This window comes from Abramis brama (genome assembly GCF_963993115.1).
Source record: "Abramis brama genome assembly, chromosome: 15".
Classification (NCBI taxonomy): domain Eukaryota; kingdom Metazoa; phylum Chordata; class Actinopteri; order Cypriniformes; family Leuciscidae; genus Abramis; species Abramis brama.
This window is the reverse complement of record NC_139977.1, coordinates 3,167,428-3,189,896: the sequence shown is the minus strand read 5'-3', so window position 1 is coordinate 3,189,896 and position 22,469 is coordinate 3,167,428. Positions and strand designations below refer to the sequence as shown.

The 22,469-nt window shown below is 41.6% G+C and overlaps 2 protein-coding genes across 2 annotated transcripts in view; one reads left to right on the top strand and one right to left on the bottom strand.

The window, feature by feature from the left end:
- Positions 1 to 4,208: 4,208 nt before the first annotated feature.
- gpr185a (G protein-coupled receptor 185 a) lies at positions 4,209 to 9,398 on the top strand. Its single transcript, XM_084136074.1, has 2 exons — positions 4,209 to 4,410; positions 5,022 to 9,398. Exon 2 carries the CDS (start codon positions 5,045 to 5,047, stop codon positions 6,029 to 6,031), a length of 987 nt encoding a protein of 328 aa, XP_083992200.1. The 5' UTR covers positions 4,209 to 4,410; positions 5,022 to 5,044; the 3' UTR covers positions 6,032 to 9,398.
- A 5,839-nt stretch (positions 9,399 to 15,237) lies between these two features.
- Positions 15,238 to 22,469, bottom strand: part of LOC311097449 (actin-binding protein WASF3) — a 38,851-nt gene continuing 31,619 nt past the window's right edge. Inside the window, exons 8-9 of the mRNA XM_084137120.1 lie at positions 20,529 to 20,908; positions 15,238 to 17,385 (exon numbers count right to left, since the gene is read on the bottom strand). Of these exons, the coding sequence (XP_083993246.1) occupies positions 17,228 to 17,385; positions 20,529 to 20,908 (538 nt within the window). The 3' untranslated portion in view covers positions 15,238 to 17,227. The remainder of the gene's footprint in view (positions 17,386 to 20,528; positions 20,909 to 22,469) is intronic.

The following is a 22,469-nucleotide window of genomic DNA, read 5'->3' as shown; positions in this document are numbered from 1 at the left end:
AAACTCTAGAGGGCGCAGGCTGATCGGTCCTTTACATGCAATCTACAAGCAATCGCATCATTACTGCATGACACAAGCTCTGGCCTCTGCGGATCCTGCAGCCAATGAGATCGCTTGCTCAACATATTGATGTCTGTCAGGATTGATGTCTTTCGGGATTGATGTCTGTCAGGATTGATGTCTGTCAATATTGATGTCTGTCAGGATTGATGTCTGTCGGGATTGATGTCTGTCGGGATTGATGTCTGTCAGGGTTGATGTCTGTCAAGATTGAGGTCTGCCAGGATTGGTGTCTGTCAGGATTGATGTCTGTCAGGATTGGTGTCTGTCAGGATTGATGTCTGTCGGGATTGATGTCTGTCAGGACTGATGTCTGTCAGGATTGATGTCTGCCAGGATTGGTGTCTGTCAGGATTGATGTCTGTCAGGATTGATGTCTGTCAGGATTGACGTCTGTCAAGATTGACATCTGTCGGGATTGACGTCTGTCGGGATTGACGTCTGTCAGGATTGATGTCTGCCGGGATTGGTGTCTGTCGGGATTGATGTCTGTCAGGATTGATGTCTATCAGGATTGATGTCTGTCAGGATTGATGTCTGTCAGGATTGATGTCTGCAAGGATTGACATCTGTCATGACTGAAATCTGTCAGGATTGATGTCTGTCAGGATTGATGTCTTTCGGGATTGATGTCTGTCGGGATTGGTGTCTGTCAGGATTGATGTCTGTCAAGATTGATGTCTGTCAGGATTGATGTCTGTCAGGATTGGTGTCTGTCAGGATTGATGTCTGTCAAGATTGATGTCTGTCGGGATTGATGTTTGTCGGGATTGATGTCTGTCAGGATTGATGTCTGTCAAGATTGAGGTCTGTCGGGTTTGATGTCTGTCGGGATTGATGTCTGTAGGGATTGATGTCTGTCAGGATTGATGTCTGCCAGGATTGATGTCTGCCAGGATTGGTGTCTGTCAGGATTGATGTCTGTCAGGATTGGTGTCTGTCAGGATTGATGTCTGTCAAGATTGATGTCTGTCGGGATTGATGTCTGTAAGGATTGATGTCTGTCAGGATTGATGTCTGTCAGGATTGATGTCGGTCAATATTGATGTCGGTCAATATTGATGTCTGTCAGGATTGACATCTGTCATAACTGAAATCTGACAGGATTGATGTCTGTCAGGATTGATGTCTGTCGGGATTGGTGTCTGTCGGGATTGGTGTCTGTCGGGATTGATGTCTGTCAGGATTGATGTCTGTCGGGATTGATGTCTGTCGGGATTGATGTCTGTCGGGATTGATGTCTGTCAGGATTGATGTCTGTCAGGATTGATGTCTGTCGGGATTGATGTCTGTCGGGATTGATGTCTGTCAGGATTGATGTCTGTCGGGATTGATGTCTGTCAGGATTGGTGTCTGTCAGGATTGATGTCTGTCAAGATTGATGTCTGTCGGGATTGATGTCTGTCAGGATTGATGTCTATCAGGATTGATGTCTGTCAAGATTGAGGTCTGTCGGGATTGGTGTCTGTCGGGATTAATGACTGTCGGGATTGATTTATGTCGGGATTGGTGTCTGTCGGGATTAATGACTGTCAGGATTGATGTCTGCCAGGATTGATGTCTGTCAGGATTGATGTCTGTCAGGTTTGATGTATGTCGGGATTGGTGTCTGTCGGGATTAATGACTGTCAGGATCGATGTATGTCGGGATTGGTGTCTGTCGGGATTAATGACTGTCGGGATTGATGTCTGCCAGGATTGATGTCTGTCAGGATTGATGATTGTCGGGATTAATGACTGTCAGGATTGATGTCTGCCAGGATTGATGTCTGTCAGGATTGATGTATGTCGGGATTGGTATCTGTCGAGATTAATGACTGTCAGGATTGATGTCTGCCAGGATTGATGTCTGTCAGGATTGATGATTGTCGGGATTAATGACTGTCAGGATTGATGTCTGCCAGGATTGATGTCTGTCAGGATTGATGACTGCCTATTGATGCAGCAGCAGCAGATCTTTCATGCTCACAGTCTGTGAATCTATTAGCAGCAGCAGGGCAGCAGATCTAGTACGCCAAGACTAAATTAACATTGCCATGTTCAATTAAATGCCAAAACTATTCTGAGAGCTGTCATGATTGAAATTAGATCATGAAAAAAACTCAGTGTCTAAAAGACAAACATGTGTTTTTACTTAACATGTTGAATTGTGGGATGTACTCAGCTGGATTAATTCTGCTCCCAATATTTGGGATATGTGAAACCTATCCAAAAAAAGTTTATACTAAAAATATTCATCTGATACATCAAAAAATGCTGGAAAAGGCTAAGCTGAAATTTCAATATTTCATTTATATAAGGTATGACATAACTGACAATGTAGATAAAGTTACACATGCATTTGGTGGGCACATTTACCTGAAACAAATGCATGTTCATATTCATGCTTTCTCTGGGAATCTTTTTATGTTGATTGTGGCGTCTCAGAAAAAAGGTTCAATGGGGCATTCATCCTAAATATCGCTGAGAAAAGAAAAGAAGAAGAAGAAGCAACTAGGGTCACGTTTGCAGATTCTCCATCACCAGAGAGCCTCGTTGTAGTTGAATGTGTGAGTGCTGCCATCTGGCGCAGACCCCAGGAACTGCATCAGCACCATGGTCAGCACCAGCGCACGGACTCTATAGACCAAACATCTGTTATTCATTGCTGGGGTTTTTAGACAATCTGTAGAGGTTGCCAAGCAAAATGTTTTTTGAGGTTATTCACATTAATTGGGGAAACTTCATAGTTGTTGTATGGATGTCTTTTCTGAATATGTGTTATTGGATTTGTCTTAGTTTTGTTTTGTCTGTATAGTAATCTCAATTTAAAGAATAAGACTAAATTTGGGTAATTTTGTCAAAACGTGTAGTAAGATGATGCGGTGGGGGGGTGATCATGATCTTACTAAAATGATGCAAGTGCATGTGTCAAGAGCGAATAGGAAGACTCGGTAGTTGCTGACACTATAAAATGACGATATAGAAAGTACTTTTAGCCATACACGCATATATACAGTATCAGTATATTTGGAAACTTTAAGATTTTGTAATGTTTCTGAAAGAACTCTCTTCTGCTCACCAAGGCTGCATACATAAAAAATACAGTAAAAACAGTTTTCTACGTGAATATATAGTAAAATGTAATTTATCTATGTTTTATTAATGCGTTACTCCAGTCTTCAATGTCACATGATCCTTCAGAAATCATTCTAATATGATGATTTGATGCTCAAGAAATATTTATTACTATTAGCAATGTTAAAAACAGTTATGCTGCTATTGTTTTGTTTTGTTTATTTTTTTGGAAACCATAAAACACTGCCATTCAAAGTTTTGAGGTAAGTAATATATATATATACTTTTATTCAGCAAGGACGCATTGAATTGATCAAAAGAGACAGCAAAAACATTTATATTGTTGCAAAATATTTATATTTCAAATAAATGCTGTTCTTTTAGAATCCAGACAAAAATGTAGGCTATCACGGTTTCCACAAAAATATTAAGCATGCAAAAATGGTTTTCAACACTGATAAAAAATAAATAAATAATAACCATTATTAATTATTGAGCACCAATAATATTTGAGCACAAAATCAGTGTTTTCCTGTGATTTTATGAAGGATCATCATGTGACACTGAAGACTGGAGTAATGATGAGAAAATTCAGCTTTGATCACAGGAATAAATTACATTTTAAATTATATTCAAACAGAAAACTCATCATCTGATGTTTCTTGTAATAAGCTCCTCGTGTACGCCTATATGGTGTGAATGTTTCTGGATAATTCAAACTGAAAAATGAAACTTAGCCGATTTAAAACCACAACAGTTCAATTTGATTCCACTTCAATTCTACTTTCTTACACTGAAGTTTTGGACTGTATTTCAAAATTAATTCTCTACCTACTCGATGAATGGCGCGCAACCGGGATAACGGGAGCGCGCGCGTTTCGTCGCGTCGCGTCAGGATTCTATCCGCGTCGCGTCGCGTTCGCAGTGTAGGTGTGTGTTATGAATGAGAAAGAAAGGTCTGTTCTGCTGTGCTTCTGTACCACAAGCCATTGACGTCAGCAGCGCGAGTCATCTCAGCGACCAATCAGATGCGAACAAGCAGGCGCTTGTCTGTGAACTGCCAACGCTTCTGATCAGAATGACAAGCCAAGGCTGAGCGCTGCCCAGGTAACAAACCGAGGATAAACGATAAATAAATAATAACAGCAACAACGACAACAGAAGAAAGCCGACGGATTCTCTCTCAATCCCCAAAAGATGCGCTTGGCACGGGACGCTTTCCTGAGCCTCATCTATTCTTCATCTTCATCTTCACTGGATGGAAGAGGGATGGAGACACGCGCGCGCTCAGTGGTCGGTACCAGTCTTTGTTTGTGACATATTTCATAATGAGTCTGTGTTTTACAACAGTGTGTGCATGATATTTTCACTTCAGCTTGATTATTAGCGCAGAAGTGGTAGAAATGTCTCAGTTAAGTCAAGTGCAACCTCTTATCTGACATGCAGAGGGCTAAAAATAGCTCATTCTCTGCCTCTTTTGAACAGATCTGTGACAGATCAGTTGTGTAGACTGGTGTATCTTTGGTTATTTTTGTATTTTTTTTTTAGTCAAGGTAAATCAAGTCAAGATTGCTTTAAAGCAGTTTTCACATTAATAAACAGATAAATATGATCAATTATGAATCAAATTCAATTTCAGCTATAAAGCAGCTCTACAGAAGACAATGATGGCATTATTCATCTCAAATCAGGTCATCCATCTCAACACTTGCAATTGTTTTTTGATTAGCTATTATTTATTTAATTTTTGAATGTGTAAATTGTGGTATTGTAATTTTGTGTGAAACCTTGCCGTCTTGACCAGGTCTCTCTGGAAGAACAGATAGCAGTATCTCAGTGTGATTCCCCTGGTTAAATTAAGGATGAATAAAAATGCGTGACTCTTGCGCTTGTCTCATTTTCAGTGATTCGCCCTCCTGCTGTAGCGATGAGTAACCTGCTCCTGAACACTTCTCTTTTCAACTGGGATGTACCGGAGGGAAGAAACACGTCGCCCGTCCCGTCCTGGGAGTTGGAGCCGGTTCCGGTTCCCGTGATCCTCAACCCGTGGGACGTTCTCCTGTGCGTGACGGGAACGCTCATGTCGTGCGAGAACGCGGTTGTGATCGCTCTGATCTCCTACACGCCCACTTTACGAGCTCCCATGTTCATCCTCATCGGGAGTCTGGCGTTTGCAGACCTCCTGGCCGGCCTGAGCCTCATCCTCAATTTCATCGTAACTTACATAATTGATTCAGGATTCGTTATGCTACTGTCCACCGGGCTCCTCATCACGGCCTTCTCGGCCTCAGTGCTCAACATCCTGGCAATCACCGTGGATCGCTACCTGTCGCTGTATAACGCGCTGTCGTACCACACCGAGAGCACGCTGACGTTCACCTACGTCACGCTCGTCCTGCTGTGGGTCGTCAGCACTTTGCTGGGATCGCTCCCGGTCCTGGGCTGGAACTGTCTGGAAGACGAAAGCACGTGTAGCATCTGTCGACCGGTTAACAAAAGCAACGCCGCGGCACTCGCCGTGTCCTTCCTCCTGATATTCGCTCTGATTCTGCAGTTGTACCTTCAGATCTGCAAGATCGCGTTCCGGCACGCTCAGCAAATCGCAGTTCAGCGTCAATTCATGACTGCGTCGCACTCGTCTTCCACCACGAAAGGCGTCTCCACCCTGACCACCATATTGGGAACCTTTGCTTTCTGCTGGATCCCTCTGGCCATGTACTCGCTGGTGGCGGACACTCGATCCCCTGTGATCTACACTTACGCCACGGCTCTTCCAGCCATCTGCCACTCCATCATCAACCCCATGATATATGCCTTCAGGAACCCTGAAATACTCAGGTCTTTGAGGATTGCTTGTTGTGGATGCATGCCTTACAGATTCACCATGCGACCACGGACACCCAGCGATGTGTAGCGTGTTCAGATTGAAGCACAGTCGCGGTAATGGCACGTCATTAAAGCACATGTTGCATAGAATACACATTTTGTAATCCAGTGGAGTGAGGAAATGTTCATTATTTGGGAAATTTTAGTAGCACTTCATGTCAGTGTCCATGTTACACGATGACATGTGACTGTAATTAATCACTTCAGTAAATAGAATAATTGTTGTATTACATCAACAGTAGCTTACACCATGAAGTGACATGATGAGGGTAAAAACATAATCAGATGGGAGGAAAATTTTCGTTCTCACAAGAACGTTCGCTTGCAAAAATGTTGTGTTCCCAGAGAAAATTAGAAAAACTTTAGTTACAGAAATTAGTGTTGTCACGATACTGGACCCAGACAGCAACATAGTGTCGTTGCTGTCCCAGATCTGGGCCGACACTATGTTGCTGTCTGGGGAATTTCCAACTTCGATACTATACCATGAAAAATATTGATATTCAATCCCATTTTCGATACCACAGGGAAAACTGGCATATATCACTTGTAACAACTTACACACAGCACAACGAGTCGTTTATTTGAATCACTGAACTGCATTTACAAAAAAAGACAAGTAAGCAGCCAGTAATAAAATAAGAACAAATTAACAAATTGCAAACAATATCACAAATAAATACAATAGAACAAAGAGACAAATGAAATAAACATGGCTTTAAGTTTTTCAGGTGGGTCTAAAAGTATTCAGAAATACTACTGAAAATACTACTTTTCATTGTAAATATTAAATACAGATTAATGCTTACAAATAAAGCTACAAACGTTATTCAGTCGAAAGCAGTGAGTTATTTTCTCTTTGTCTTTTGTCCTTTGATTAACATTAATGACACAGGTTTATTAGGCTGCTGTCACTTTAAGAGCGAATGCACCAATCCAATATACTGATACACAACATGCATCTTTCTCAACTATTATTAAGTTCCAAAACTGAATGTATTTGCCTGAATACTCAGCAAGACAGGCATTTAGACATAATTTTGTATGAATTTGCCCATTTAAGCGCAATAAGCCACGAGAAAGAAGTCAAGCTGTTTGAGAGAGGGCTTTATGAGAGCAGCACTTATCAGTGATGCATGCGCTTTAGGTATGACATATATATATATATATATATATATAATATAAAACTATAACATATATATATATATAACTATATTTCAGTGCACAAAGTTGTGAACACAAAGTTTCTCAGGGGAATGCAATAGTTTTACAACAGAGAATCCACATTTTTTGCAAGAGAACACAAATATTAATTTTCTTCCCATCTCATATTTTTTTCCATCCATACTCCGTGCAAGCTGCTTCATTCCAGAATACAATTGTACTGTAAAACTAACTATAGTGGTTTACAACATACTGTGTTGTACAATCAACTGTCTAGGGTGTTTCCCTGCCATCGGCCTGAGGCATGCTGGGACATGTACCAGCAATCCTGTGTGGCCCTGCATAAAGCAGGAATAGAAGAAGGAAGGATGGATGTACAACTATAGTTGTTGTTTGAATGCCAGATATACAGGATTCCTACAGTATTGTACAACTAACCACAGTAATAGTGTAGTCACAGTAAAACTACAATCTCCAGTACATGCAGTGATTTCAAAATCAGTGATATTCAGTAAAACTACAGAAACGCCTTATGAAGAACACACATTTTCACAGAAACGTCTGAGTGCAAATCAGTCAACAACACAAACTGACAACAAAATACTGTAAACCGTTTCCCACAGAAAAACACCATTGCACTTCAGGACAGTAATTCATACAATAAATGCGGTTTTGTGGCTCTTTAAAGTTCAAACGGCAGGTAAAACATCATCTCTTCCTCTTCACTACTAGTTATAGCACCAAATAAACATCAGAAGGAATGTCGTTTCAACCATGGAAAGACATCAAATACACACAATTTTTCAAGTTCAAGTCCATCGACGTTAATCTACTAGCTCTCCTGTCCGGTTTGTTTGTCGGGCGGATTCGGCGTTATGATTAGTCAGATCACTCGCCTGTCAATCAAACTCCCAGCGAAATCAACCAAATAATTACACATTAAATACATGTTGTCCATTATAATCAGAATGTGAACACACAGTAACATGAACGCTGTAATGTAAAGATTGACCTGCAATTTCTGTAGTGATTTAAGTGGATGTTTTATATGCATTTACTCATTTACACAGATAATCACATAGAAATGTGGTGTCCAAATATGAATTAATATCATCATCATCATCATCATCATATATAATTATCCAAATGTAGCATACACTTTACATTGTTGCCTGTAAGCACTGTGGTATGCCTGAATTCTTTACATTATCATTACACATTTTAGCCATCAAACTAACCCCTGTACAATGATCCCAACGGCACTGAAGTGTATATTGTGCTGTTCTCAGAGACCAGAACATGTGTCTCTGACATGTTAAACTACACAGTTATTAAATGCATCATGTTTCAGTTGAAGCTGTGTACATTATTTCTGATATACTGATATATATTGACGCGGTGTATCGTCACAACTAGTCATGTACTGTATGAACAGATATAGAGATAATCGTTTTCTGTTGTATGCTATCGATTGCTTTCATTTTTTATTTGATGCTGCTCTCAATTGAATGTTGTGTGAATGTGTGGTGCATTATGCCTTATTTGCACTCGCTTTGATGTATTACAAGCTTGAAGTTGTTTTGCAGTCATTTAATGCAACAGTAATGCAGAACAATAGGAGCCCACTAGACTACTTCTGTGTGTGAAAACACCTCGTATCATCTGAGTATCATAGCGTGTTTGATGGGATGTCATCAGTTCACCTGAGACAAAATCTACAATTCATTTCTGGCGAAGGCAGCCAAAGAACCAGATTTGTCACGTTGGATTCACTGAACTTGAATGAAACTACTGTGTTATTCTAAATAATATATAAGATGTCTACATTTCTGAATGTACTGTCTGTTGCCAAGAGTGCTGTGATTGTCTCAGACTTCCAACTTTGTATTACAGTCTAACATAAAACGTTGGTCTTCATTCACAATAACGTCACATTCCTTTTTTTTTTTCAGTGTAACATTTATATAGACGTATATTTTTGTACTTCCTTAGAAAGTTTCCCTCCTTGTGTGTTGAGAGATCACAGATTGAATCTATAAATAGCGTGTGTAACATTCACCCCAGGAACATGGCTCTGTCTTCCTATGTTTGCGGTGTGAGACTGTCCTAATGCATACTGGTTCTGGTTCTCAACCCTTTTGACGTCCCTCTGTCCAGGAAAATACCCGTAGGCCTGACCTGTACCTCTGATGCTTCAGTTGTAATAAACATTCATACATTAAAAAACATGATCTCAGTGTAATGTTGTACACTTATTTATTTTTTAGCATTATTGTTAAAGGGTTAATTCACCCAAATATGAAAATTCTGTCATTAATTACTCAACCTCACTTCGTTTCAAACCTGTAAGACTTTTGTTCATCTTCGTAACACAGATGAAGTCATTTTTGATGAAATCTGAGAGATTTCTGTCCCTCCATTGACAGTCATTGGAGTGTTTGAGATTAATATTTTTTTAAATAAAGTGTTAAATTATGCATTTTTTTGCCCAAACAAAGTATCGCATGGATTACTTTAAAAATGTCTACCTTTTTAGACATTAAATCGCATGGATTACTACCTTTCTGGGGCTTGAAAGTGGTAGTTGCGTAGCCTGTCAATGGAGGGACAGAAAGCTCAGATTTCATCAAAAAGATCTTCATTTGTGTTCAGAAGATGAACGAAAGTCTTACTGGTTTGGATCGACACGAGGGTGAGTAATTAATGACAGAAATGTCCATTTTGGGTGAACTAACCCTTTAATATAACTACATTTAAATCATTATAAGACATATTGGGACCGCTGGAAGTTTGCTGAGGCCTCCTGGTTGAGAACCACTATATATCGTCTTTTCTGGTGAAAGTATGTAAAACAGTACACAGGAAAACTGTTTCAGACACTTATATGCTACCTTATTACATTGCATGTTTGTCCAATCAAATAACGAGTCAAGAATGAGATGCTAAAAATTACTAAGAAATTACTTCCAGTTCTTCAGTCACACTGAACATTTTTGAGGAAGTTATTTTTAGTGCTTCAGCAGAACTGCTTAATCCTGTATCAAACACACACACACACAGTGCTGAAGAAAACAACAGTGCTCTTAAATAAGCATGTATAATGCACTGGAGAGCGCCTGGTCGACGTGTCTGATGTCAGTGAGGGTTAGGGTACACACACAGGTCGAGTGCATCTGTTGTTTGTCATGGTCTCCTCAGCATCCACTCTTCTCCACAATGAGCCACCGGAGAGCTGGCGGAGATGTAAGGGACAGATGGAGGCTCGCTGACGGAGGAGGACAGTGACGTCAGAGACTCGGAGGGAAGCTGGAGAAATATAAAATCCTGCTCGCTCTCTCTCATCTTTAGCATGCTTTAAATAGAGAAATGTTACAGCATAACCTCACATAGCAAGTTTTGTTCTGGTCCACACAACCCTTTTCCCTCGGCCCCGGAGTGGTCCAGATCCGGGTTAAAGACAAGAGCCACGCATGTGCCATAACTGGCCCGAGTCTCAACCAATTAATACTAATTAAATGGCCCTGCATTGGGCTTGAATAGGTTTAGTGTTGTAGTAGAATAAATCAGACAAATCTCATATATTTGTCTGGAACATTTATTGGTACAAAAACGATAAAAGAAACATAACATATAGAGTGTGATCAATATCATTTATTTATTGCAGAAATGTCTGAAAGCAGCCCCGTCGCAGTCCTCTCTGCTGGTTTATGCATTAGTATTGTGTGAGGTCAAGAGCAGAATTTAGGTTGAGAATCTTATCCTGATCCACGCCGTGAAGGCGCGCATTTCTCATTCAAACACACATCACTGAAACATCCCAGACAGCAACATAGTGTCGGCCCAGATTCGGCCCACATCTGGCAGGTGTGGAGTCCTCGTGTACCAGGCTGGATCTGGGCCGATTTCTCACCATTCCTGATTTTCTTATTTTTCACCATTGGCACATGTGGATGATTGGAGTTGAAATAGCATCTTTTCAAATATGATGTGGTTTTTGCAGTAAAGTCCATCTTGAATCTTCACTGATAGTTAGGGTTTGATGAAATACAGTCACTGCAATACACACTTGTTTCAAGAGGGGCTATCAAATAAAATCATTCCCTCTTACTGTTAGATGAAGAGAAGTCCAAAACTTCAACTGTCTTAAGGTACTGGATGTGATCATAATATATGTGGGGTGTGTGGACTCATGTCGAAACATTTAAAGGTCAATGTCAAATGAGTGTGAAGTTTTCATTTGTAGCTTGTGAGTCCGGAAATATTGATCTTTTTTATTATTTATTTCTATAATATATGTGTTCTTCTAACCTTTTAAAAGTTTGTCAACTGTTGTTTAAACTCTAATATGTAATGTTTTGTGCTACTGAAACTGCGGCCAGGTTATAAGAGAAGGGACTGTCTGTATGATTACTTACATTCTTACAGTTTTGCTGTCGTGGATGACTCCCCATTTCCTTAGTTGCTAATCATTTGTTTATTGATTAGTCCCACCTGCTCCTTGTTTTCTCCCTCATTCATTCTGTGTTTATATATCTATAACCCGTTTGGTTCAGTCCTTTGTCTGTTGTCGATGTGTATAGTGTGGTTTTGTTCCTAATTTTCCTAGTGCCTTTATTATATAAAACGTCTCAAAACGAGTCAAGCAAATCATGATGAGCTGAAATGGCAGCCACATATACCTTGAGGGTGGAAGGAGACAGCCTTCGTTCCAACCCTTCTTTCGTTCCAACAAATATATCTGATTGTATCTGCGATTCAATGCATCAAAGTTCCTTTTATAACTTTTGGCCAGCATGGTTTCATGGGTCAGTCATTCTGATTTTACGTTATTAGCTGCTGGAAGCCATGTTTGTTGAACTGAATTTGAAGAAAATGTACTGTAAGCATTTGACCCAAAAACGACTAAATAAATTTGATTAAATAAGTTCTAGTGCCCCCTATGGCTGGAATTTGACACAACTTGGTGTGTGTCATCTGTGTATCAAGTTTTGTTAAATCTGAAGATTGTGATTGTCAGATACGCTGTAGTAAATTCGTAAAAATGGGTGTTTCCTGTGGTTGCAAAATTCCAGGAATTTTCAAAGTTGGAAACTTTGTATGGGAATTAATGGGAATATTTGGGAATTAACAGGAATTAATGGGACTAAACAGGAAATTTGCAAAACTGCAGGTTAACCTTATGCTTAAGACCAAGTTTCCAAATAATTCCATTTAATTCCCATTAAATTTCCTACTTGGAATATTTCCAAAATTCCCCAGCTTAACTTCCCCTGGAAAGCTTCTGGAACATTTCCGGAAATTTTACACCACTTTGCAACCCTAGTGTTGATGTATCAAAATTATTTGGATAACTATTTGTTCTGATGTTATGTCAGAAGATAGGGGTTTTTGAGTTGAGTTGAACCAACAGTCTAGGACAGGGCCATTCAATTAGCTTCATTCGAGGGCCGAATTATCAAATCGAAAAGTTGAGGTGGGCCGGTGGGTTGATTTGGGGGTTAAGCTTATTTATTGAAACATAACAGTTTCAATAAATAAGTTAAAGTAACCCTAAAAAAGTATGGTATTTACTTGGAAATGTGGTACCCAATAGTATGCAGACATATAAAACTATAATAAATAAAAACTTGATAATTTACAGCTGTGTACAACTATTTTTCTTGGAACAAATAAATAAATTATACAAACTCGTAGCTGTTGGTGAGAAATAATAATTATTTTATTTATAATTGTTATGCTTAAATGAAAATATTCTGACAGTGAGACTTGATAACCACAGGCTACTCACTCCCACTGTATAAAAAAAATGCCTAAACACAAGTTAAAAACTATGCACTTTTACAAAGAAACTGACATAATTTCATAACAAACATTAATTATATATTCCTCTACCCACTGCAGTGTGCAGGAGAAAGCGAGGATCTAAATGCAGGGTTTTAATGGAGAAACACGTAGTACAAATAAAGAACACGAAGGACAAAGAAACAAAACCACGAGAAGGACCGAACTAGAAGCACCCATACATGTACAACAACTGACCAGGTAACAAGTGAAACAAGGGCTATAAATACACAGAGACAAACAAGCTTAATTAAGTAACAAGGGGGCGTGGTTAATAAGAAACACCTGGGGAGACTAATAAACAAGAAAGACTACAAAGGACTACAAAACATGGCACAGAACAGGAAATAACAAAAGTGCACACAAGACAAGGGAAACACAGCACAGGAATCATGACATAGCCCCCCACTTAAGGAGCGGATTCCAGACGCTCCTCAGGAAATTATTCAGGAGGGTGGTGGAGTGGAGGCGGACCCGGGGGACGGGATGGAGAGCCAGGCCCGTGGAGCGGAAGAGGGCCTGGAGACTGCAATAGTACGGGCGGCCAGGGCGGAGACGACCCTTCGGGCGGCCAGGGCGGAGACAGCAGTTCAGGCGGCCAGAGAGAAGACGACCCTTCGGGCGGCCACGGCGGAGACGACCCCTCGGGCGGCCACGGCGGAGACGACCCCTCGGGCGGCCACGGCGGAGACGACCCCTCGGGCGGCCACGGCGGAGACGACCCCTCGGGCGGCCACGGCGGAGACGACCCCTCGGGCGGCCACGGCGGAGACGACCCCTCGGGCGGCCACGGCGGAGACGACCCCTCGGGCGGCCACGGCGGAGACGACCCCTCGGGCGGCCACGGCGGAGACGACCCCTCGGGCGGCCAGGCGGAACAGGAGACCACCCCTCTGGCGGTCCTGGCGGATCAGACTGGTCCGGAGGTGTATTGCCCCCCCCCCCCCAAAAATTTTCTTGGGGAGGCCCCCCGTTAAGAGTCCTGGACCAGCGATGAAGAGGGCCTTGAGCTGGGCAGGACCAGCGGCGAAGAGGGCTTTGAGCTGGGCAGGACCAGCGGCGACGAGGGCTTTGAGCTGGGCAGTGATGAGGGCTCTGTGCTGGGCAGCGATGAGAGCTCTGAGCTGGACGGAACCAGCGGCGAAGAGGACTCTGAGCTGGGCGGGACCAGCGGTGAAGGCTCTGTGCTGGACGGGACCAGCGGTGAAGAGGACTCTGAGCTGGACAGGACCAGGGAAGAAGAGGGTGTTAAGCTGGACAGAACCAGTGGCGAAGAGGACTCTGAGCTGGGCGGGACCAGCGGTGAAGGCTCTGGGCTGGACGGGACCAGCGGTGAAGAGGGCTTTGAGCTGGGCAGGACCAGCGGCGAAGGAGACTCTGGACTGGACGGGACCAGTGGCGAAGGAGACTCTGGGCTGGCGTGAAGTGCAAGCTCGGCTGGACTGGCGTGAAGCTCTGGATCGGCAGAAGTGACGTGAACAGTCTCTGGATCAGCAGAAGCGACGTGAACAGTCTCTGGATCAGAAGAAGCGACGTGAACAGTCTCTGGATCAGTAGAAGCGACGTGAACAGTCTCTGGATCAGAAGAAGCGACGTGAACAGTCTCTGGATCGGCAGAAACGACGTGAACAGTCTCTGGATCGGCAGAAGCGACGTGAACAGTCTCTGGATCAGCAGAAGCGACGTGAACAGTCTCTGGATCAGCTGAAGCGACGTGAACAGTCTCTGGATCAGCAGAAGCGACGTGAACAGTCTCTGGATCAGCAGAAGCGACGTGAACAGTCTCTGGATCAGCAGAAGCGATGTGAACAGTCTCTGGATCAGAAGAAGCGACGTGAACAGTCTCTGGATCAGCAGAAACGACGTGAATAGTCTCTGGATCGGCAGAAGCGATAACCTCCTTCTCCACCTCTCCTACAGTGAAGGAGGATCCACAAAACAGCAGGACAAAATCAAGATACTGTGCCAGGGTCCAGTTGGGGTCTTCCTCCGGTAGATTCAGGCTAATGTCCAGTTCCAGTCCACTCCATAAACAGTCCTTAAGCATCGCATCGTCACCAGGAACGAGGTGACTGTAAAAAAGGAACTCTTCCACGTAATTCTCAATGTTGTGATCATGTTGATAAATTGAACTAAGTCTGCTCAGGGGGTACCGGTTACTACCTGCTAGATCCATAATGTGGGTCAGTTGTTCTGTAGTGTGCAGGAGAAAGCAGGCGGAAGCGAGGATCTATATGCAGGGTTTTAATGGAGAAACACGTAGTACAAATAATAAAGAACACGAAGGACAAAGAAACAAAACCACGAGAAGGACCGAACTAGAAGCACCCATACATGTACAACAACTGACCAGGTAACAAGTGAAACACAAGGGCTATAAATACACAGAGACAAACAAGCTTAATTAAGTAACGAGGGGGCGTGGTTAATAAGAAACACCTGGGGAGACTAATAAACAAGAAAGACTACAAAGGACTACAAAACATGGCACAGAACAGGAAATAACAAAAGTGCACACAAGACAAGGGAAACACAGCACAGGAATCATGACACCCACCTAATAAATCTAATGCAATATAAATCACTATATTTATTTATTACTACATAGTATTCAATATATATATTGCACATTTCTGCCCAACCATGGTAAATTACTAGTACATTCATGGTAAATGTTTGTAAGGGTGATTAGGGGATTTAAAGTCTTCTAATTTCGTTCATGCCACAATGTTTCTCCTGCTTTCCTCATCAGTCTTGTTGGGAATGTTGAGGCTGTTTCATCCGATTTAATACTAGTTAAACCATCGAGTGATTTGTGGTTTGTAACAGAGAGGTTGTCGAACTGAAACGCTTCCCACTGGTTGTCGCAACGTTTAATAATAGTGTCCGGGACCGGTAGTAAACGCAACTATTTGTTGAACTTGTTACTGTACTGACCGAGAAACCAATTTATCAAACTAAATTTGCCGCACCGCCAGGAAAAGAGGAGGAGGGAGGTTGGTGCCGTCGGGCCGGATGGAGATGATTGGCGGGCCGCCAATTGAATAGCCCGAGTCTAGGGGGAATTAAAAAATGAAAAAATCTTGGATATGATTTATTTTAGGGATTGACTTACGGATTCAGAGGAAAAAAATAGTGTTGGCCCTTGTGGTTCTAGAGTTGTGCACTAAAATGCAAATTTCAATTTCAGTAAAAGCTAAATTTTATTCGATTTTTTAATTTATTTCATTTATTATTCATACATGCATTTTAGACTCTATTCCTACAACATGATAGTTTAAACATAAGATGCCATTTCCGTCTTTTGAGCAGTGTTACAAAAATCTATACAACAATAAATTGTAAAACATATTAATGATACAGTACAGAGTATTGTTACAAATGATAGCGGATGTCACAGTCTCGTACTCCATCACCTCGTCTGACACATTTAAGCACACACACAATACACAAACACACACTATTAGTAAACTGCGAGCAGTAATAAATTATTGGCCACATCGGTGCCTTAAGAAATAAAAAAAAGTAATAATGAAAGCATCAAGAAATTCACTCACTGCTAAACTGGGGCATAAATAATCATCACAACACTGTCCACAATTGAACAAAGAGACAAATGTTGGATAATGGAGAGTTGTGATATTGAAGGAGAAAAGTACTTTGATTAGAGCAACTTTAAATATCTACTATAGCGATGATTTGATTGTCCATATACTGTATTCAGGGCATCTCGCGTGAAGCAAGCCTGAGATATCACAACAAATGTGTTTGCGTAACAATAATGTGGCAATAATTTGAACGTAAAATTAACACAAGTGCTAACACCACTGTTGACCATCGTTTTTGTGTATCACAAGATATGGATAGATATTTCACTATATTCTCCGGACGGCTGACAAAAGATCAAAAGATAATCAAAAATCACAGAACGAATATTTTTTCTCAATAAGTATTTTCTTGGCAACTCTTGCAAAAGCTAGCATGTTGAATTTACATTGTATTTATGAGACACACTGTTTTCTGAAAGTGTCTGAACTGTCTCTTCTGTCATCTCTCTATCTCTGCACTTGCACCGCGTCCTTCCACTTTGCATTGCATTCAGTTTGTGATCTCCTCAGCGGCCTCATCCATGGACCATCTGAGCGTATGAGGAGGAGTGTGTGTGTGCAGGAATGGATAGCAGCATTCTGCTGGTGTTCGCAGTCCTCTCCGCCCGGGCTCAGTCGGACCACTCGTTCTCCTCCGGCTCCGAGTCCTCGTCTGATTCGCTGTACTCCACTGCGATGCGGCGGGACAGAATGGTGGCCACGTCGTTCCCCACGGGCTCTTTCTTGGCCTCCTGCTCTCTCTGCTCTTGCACCTTACGAAGCTGGATACCTAGAGGACAAGTCAACAGTCAATAAAAGATAATGCCTAGGACAGTAGGTTTCTAGAAAAGACATAATTGAGCCTGGGAGGATTGGGGCTATGACGTGATTCGCCATATAGAGGGAATGCATTGACGTCACTTTCCTGCGGGAACACACTCCCTCAGCCGGACTGAGTGGCAGAAGAGCTGCTGAGTGACTGGGTTTAACAGGGGAAACTGTGAAAACGCGAGTAAAACTAACGATTATCAGTTTAAACTAAAGGTTGGACTCAAAATGTGTTCCTTACAACTTACCAAAGATCCAGTGATCATGGATATTGACATGCAGCAGGAATCGTGTTTCCTGACATTTATATGAGCCTGATTTCAATGCTGAGCAAGCAAACATCAAGCAAATTTGCCTGTGAACACTTTATATAAATATAATATAGGTGACTTGTATCTATGTGATGACTTGTATCAATGTAATATATACCTCCAGCCCTAAAACTTGTGTAGTTTTTTGTCAGTGTTTATTTAAAAACGTCCAATTATGCAGAATATTCAATGGTAAATATTTAATTGATGAGTTGTCAATACAATATATAACAATACAATAAATTCAGCATATTGACACACAATGATAACTGCAAATCCAGCTTTCTCTGCCTGGATCCAGTTGTTTCTGTGAATCCATCTGCTTCTCTGTTCTGTAGCTTTCGGCAGTGTGTAAAAATATACCTCAGATTTCTTGTCAAATCTAGTTGTACAGTCGATCTCAAAGCTCTTTTCCGTTTTAGGTGTGTTTTGTGTGTTTTTCGTGTCATTCACGCTGCAAACTAATGCTGCCGCTCAGTCTTTTTGCCACTCAGTGTGTGTGACCGCAGTCACTCCAGCCGACAGTGACGTCACACGCATACACACTATTGTGTGTCTATTCACGTCTATTGCGATCTCAAAATTCCGGCCAGTTAATAACACCTAGAATATCAAAATCGACTGCTGGCGGTAGATCCTTCTCCTATTTAGCACCAAAACTTTGGAACAGTCTTCCTAAAATTGTCCGGGAAGCAGACACACACTGTCAGTTCAAAGCTAGACTAAAAACACATCTCTTTGACCTAGCATACACATAACACATTATAGATTTATATAATTCCATGTTAGGCTGCATAGATTAGGCCAGCCAGAACCGGGAACACTTCCCATAAATCCTGATGTACTCGTTACATCATAAGAAGAATGGCATCTACGCTAATTTTAGTGTCTTTGTTTATCCCGAGGTTTTCCCGCAGCCTGCCGGATCCAGGCCGTATCCAGATCTGACGAAGGACCTTCGCCTGGACCCGATGTCATAGCGGGGTGCTGAAGTGCCAACTAGTCTCTCCCTATGGAGGATCCCTTTACCACTCTACAGATAAAGCATTTTCGGGAAAATTCGGTTCGCGTATCTACCCCGAAGTGATAAAATTCTGTATCAAAAATGTTAAGGCCAGACAAGTCGTTTTTTAAGGCTTGTTTTGTAGGGAATTACAAACCTGCACACATATATTCAAACGCGCATACCAATAGACTGAACTCGTAATACGCATGTGCACGCCATCAGCGTTCTCACAGGTTTCGCGTTTAAAGTCTGTGTAGAGTTTCCTGTTAAAACGGTGTCGTGTTAGCGGCCCCTATGTTAACAATCTCACAATCTAACAATCAAAACAATCTCTGTTACTTTAAACTATCCTTGTATCTCTGTAAAGCCGCTTTGGAACAATCTACATTGATAAAAGCGCTATATAAATGAAGATGACTTGACTTGACTTGACTATTGCCTGTGCAGCTCAAAGCTCGCTCAGTTGAGTCAGTGCTGCCACACAAATTACAATTCAGTTATTAAAAATATTCATTGACTATGAATAGACCTTAATCAGAGCAGCGCCATGACGGGTATGAAAGCACTCATTGATCAACTGATTAGTGTCACACCTGTTCCCTGTTCAGTTGATTACCTTCCTCTGTGTATTTAAGCTTCTGTTCTCCCCCGGTCTTGTGTTAACATTACACTTGGTTTGTGTTATGCTCTTGTACCTTGTGTTGATTAAAGTGTATTATTATCTTTCACTCTGCGTCACGCACCTTCATTGGATGATCTACACAGCCGACCCCTAACTAGTGATTGGAGAAACAAAGCTTTTCAAAGCTTTGAATCAGCTGAACCAATTGCTTCGTAAAATGATTCAGTGTTTCGAAGTGTTTGAAAAGCCACATGCTGGAGACCCCTCTGCTAGATTGGTCAGAACAGTGGAAATGCAACAAAAACTCAGGCCAAACATGCATAAAAACACCTTTTACAAACCCATTATAAAGGTCCTTGCACACTGAGGGCCCTATTTTAACGATCTAAGCGCAGGGCGCAAGTTCACTTAGGTGAACCAAATCCACTTTTGCTAGTTTAACGACGGGAAAAATGGTCGGCGCTCCCGGCGCATGGTCTAAGAGGGTTGTCCCTATACTCCTAATGAGTAATGGGTGTGTTTTGTCTCTATTCTCTTAATGAGTAATGGGTGTGTTTTGTCTCTATTCTCTTAATGAGTAATGGGTGTGTTTTGTCTCTATTCTCTTAATGAGTAATGGGTGTGTTTTGTCTCTATTCTCTTAATGAGTAATGGGTGTGTTTTGGGATTTATGTGCGTTAAACCAATCAGTCTCATCTCCCATTCCCTTTAAATGCCAGCTGTGCTCGCGCCATGGCAGATTCGCTATTTACATGACGGAATTTGATAGTGGAAAGACCGAATGCGTCTCCAGAGCGCAAACAGATCTGTGTGCAAGGTAAAAGTACGCAAGGAGAACATCTACAGGACAAGCCGGATTCACCATATCTTTATGTACACAATAATAATCTTTTACATTGTAATCCTTTTATTTAAAATATTTGGCATGTTTATGTGCTGCTGTGCATCCCTGTGTGTGTAATAAGCAGAGTGTGTGTAATAAGCAGAGTGTGTTTAATAAGCAGAGTGTGTTTAATAAGCATAGTGTGCGCGTGTTGTGGACTATATAGGCACACATTACGCGCATAGAATAAAATAGGCTATTCTTGGGCTGTGGTTTAGACGTCTATTAAATTTTCACTGACAGTCCAAATTTTGCCTTGTTTTAGACGTCTGTGCGTACTGACCTCTGCGGATGGCGGCCAGCAGGTCGCTCCGGGCATCACTGATGGGGACGAGGGGCACCTGGCCCTTCCTGGGAAGAGTAGACTCTCCAGGTGTGTGTGTTCCTCGGGACGGGGACGGGGCGTGGGTGGGCGGTCCCGGTGGGGGGGGAGGTGGGGCCATTGGTGGGCCGCCCATCACAGCATGCGAAGGGGAACCGGTGTAGGCCGAGGCAGGAGCCGGTGGAGGAGAGGGGCTGTAGGGCCGTGAGAGGGAGATCACTGTCCCCGGAGCCAGTGATGGAGGGCCAGATGTGCTGTCAAACGCAGTCTGAGATGAAGGGATGAGGGGAGGAGGGGGAGGGGGGGCGGGTGGGATGATGTGCTCGAGGATTTGATGGCCGCTGTCAAGGGATTACAAGGGAAAGTTGTTTAAGGAACTATTTTGCATTGAATTTTTTTTGTCATTTCCTACTAATGCCACTATTGCCTCAAAAGAACAGTTCACCAAAAAATAAAGATTGAAATGTTTACACAGCTTAAAACAAGTGATTACAAGGGAAAGTTGTTTAAGGAACTACAGTAGTCCACATTTGAAGTGGATCAAAAAAAGTTCATCAAAGTTTTCCTAAGACAAGAACGGGTATTGTTCCAAATTCATGTATAACTTTGATGAAAGGTTTTGATCCACTTTAAATGTTGACTACTGTATTTTGCATTGAAAAATATTTGTCACTTCCTATTACTGCCTCAAAAAGAACAGTTCACATAAAAATAAAGATGAGTACTTACCCTCGGTCATTTTAAACCTAAATAATTATTGAAATGTTTGCACACATTATTGAAATGTTTACACAGAATAAAACGTCCTCATTATAAACTAAGCATTTATTTAATGAAGCTCCAAAAACTGCTTGTTTTGATATTGCGGATCTGGGCAAATATAGAGCAAGACATTGACCAATAGTTATACATCATCTCATCATAGGCTCCGCCCACTGGTGTTCAGTCCCTTAACGGCTGACATTTGCCCACACTGGATGTGAGTGTCGCATCAAAAGCAAACAGAAGTCATTATAATGACTGATCCTGTCTACACTGATACAGTATACAGATGTGTGTTCAGATTATAATGACTGACGCTGATACACTGATACAGTATACAGATGTGTGTTCAGATTATAATAACTGACTGTCTACACTGATACAGTATACAGATGTGTGTTCAGATTATAATGACTGATGCTGATACACTGATACAGTATACAGATGTGTGTTCAGATTATAATGACTGATGCTGATACACTGATACAGTATACAGATGTGTGTTCAGATTATAATGACTGACGCTGATACACTGATACAGTATACAGATGTGTGTTCAGATTATAATGACTGATGCTGATACACTGATACAGTATACAGATGTGCGTTCAGATTATAATGACTGATGCTGATACACTGATACAGTATACAGATGTGTGTTCAGATTATAATGACTGACGCTGATACACTGATACAGTATACAGATGTGTGTTCAGATTATAATAACTGACTGTCTACACTGATACAGTATACAGATGTGTGTTCAGATTATAATGACTGACGCTGATACACTGATACAGTATACAGATGTGTGTTCAGATTATAATGACTGACACTGATACACTGATACAGTATACAGATGTGTGTTCAGATTATAATGACTGACGCTGATACACTGATACAGTATACAGATGTGTGTTCAGATTATAATGACTGACGCTGTCTACACTGATACAGTATACAGATGTGTGTTCAGATTATAATGACTGATGCTGTCTACACTGATACAGTATACAGATGTGTGTTCAGATGATAATGACTGACGCTGATACACTGATACAGTATACAGATGTGTTCAGATTATAATGACTGACACTGATACACTGATACAGTATACAGATGTGTGTTCAGATTATAATG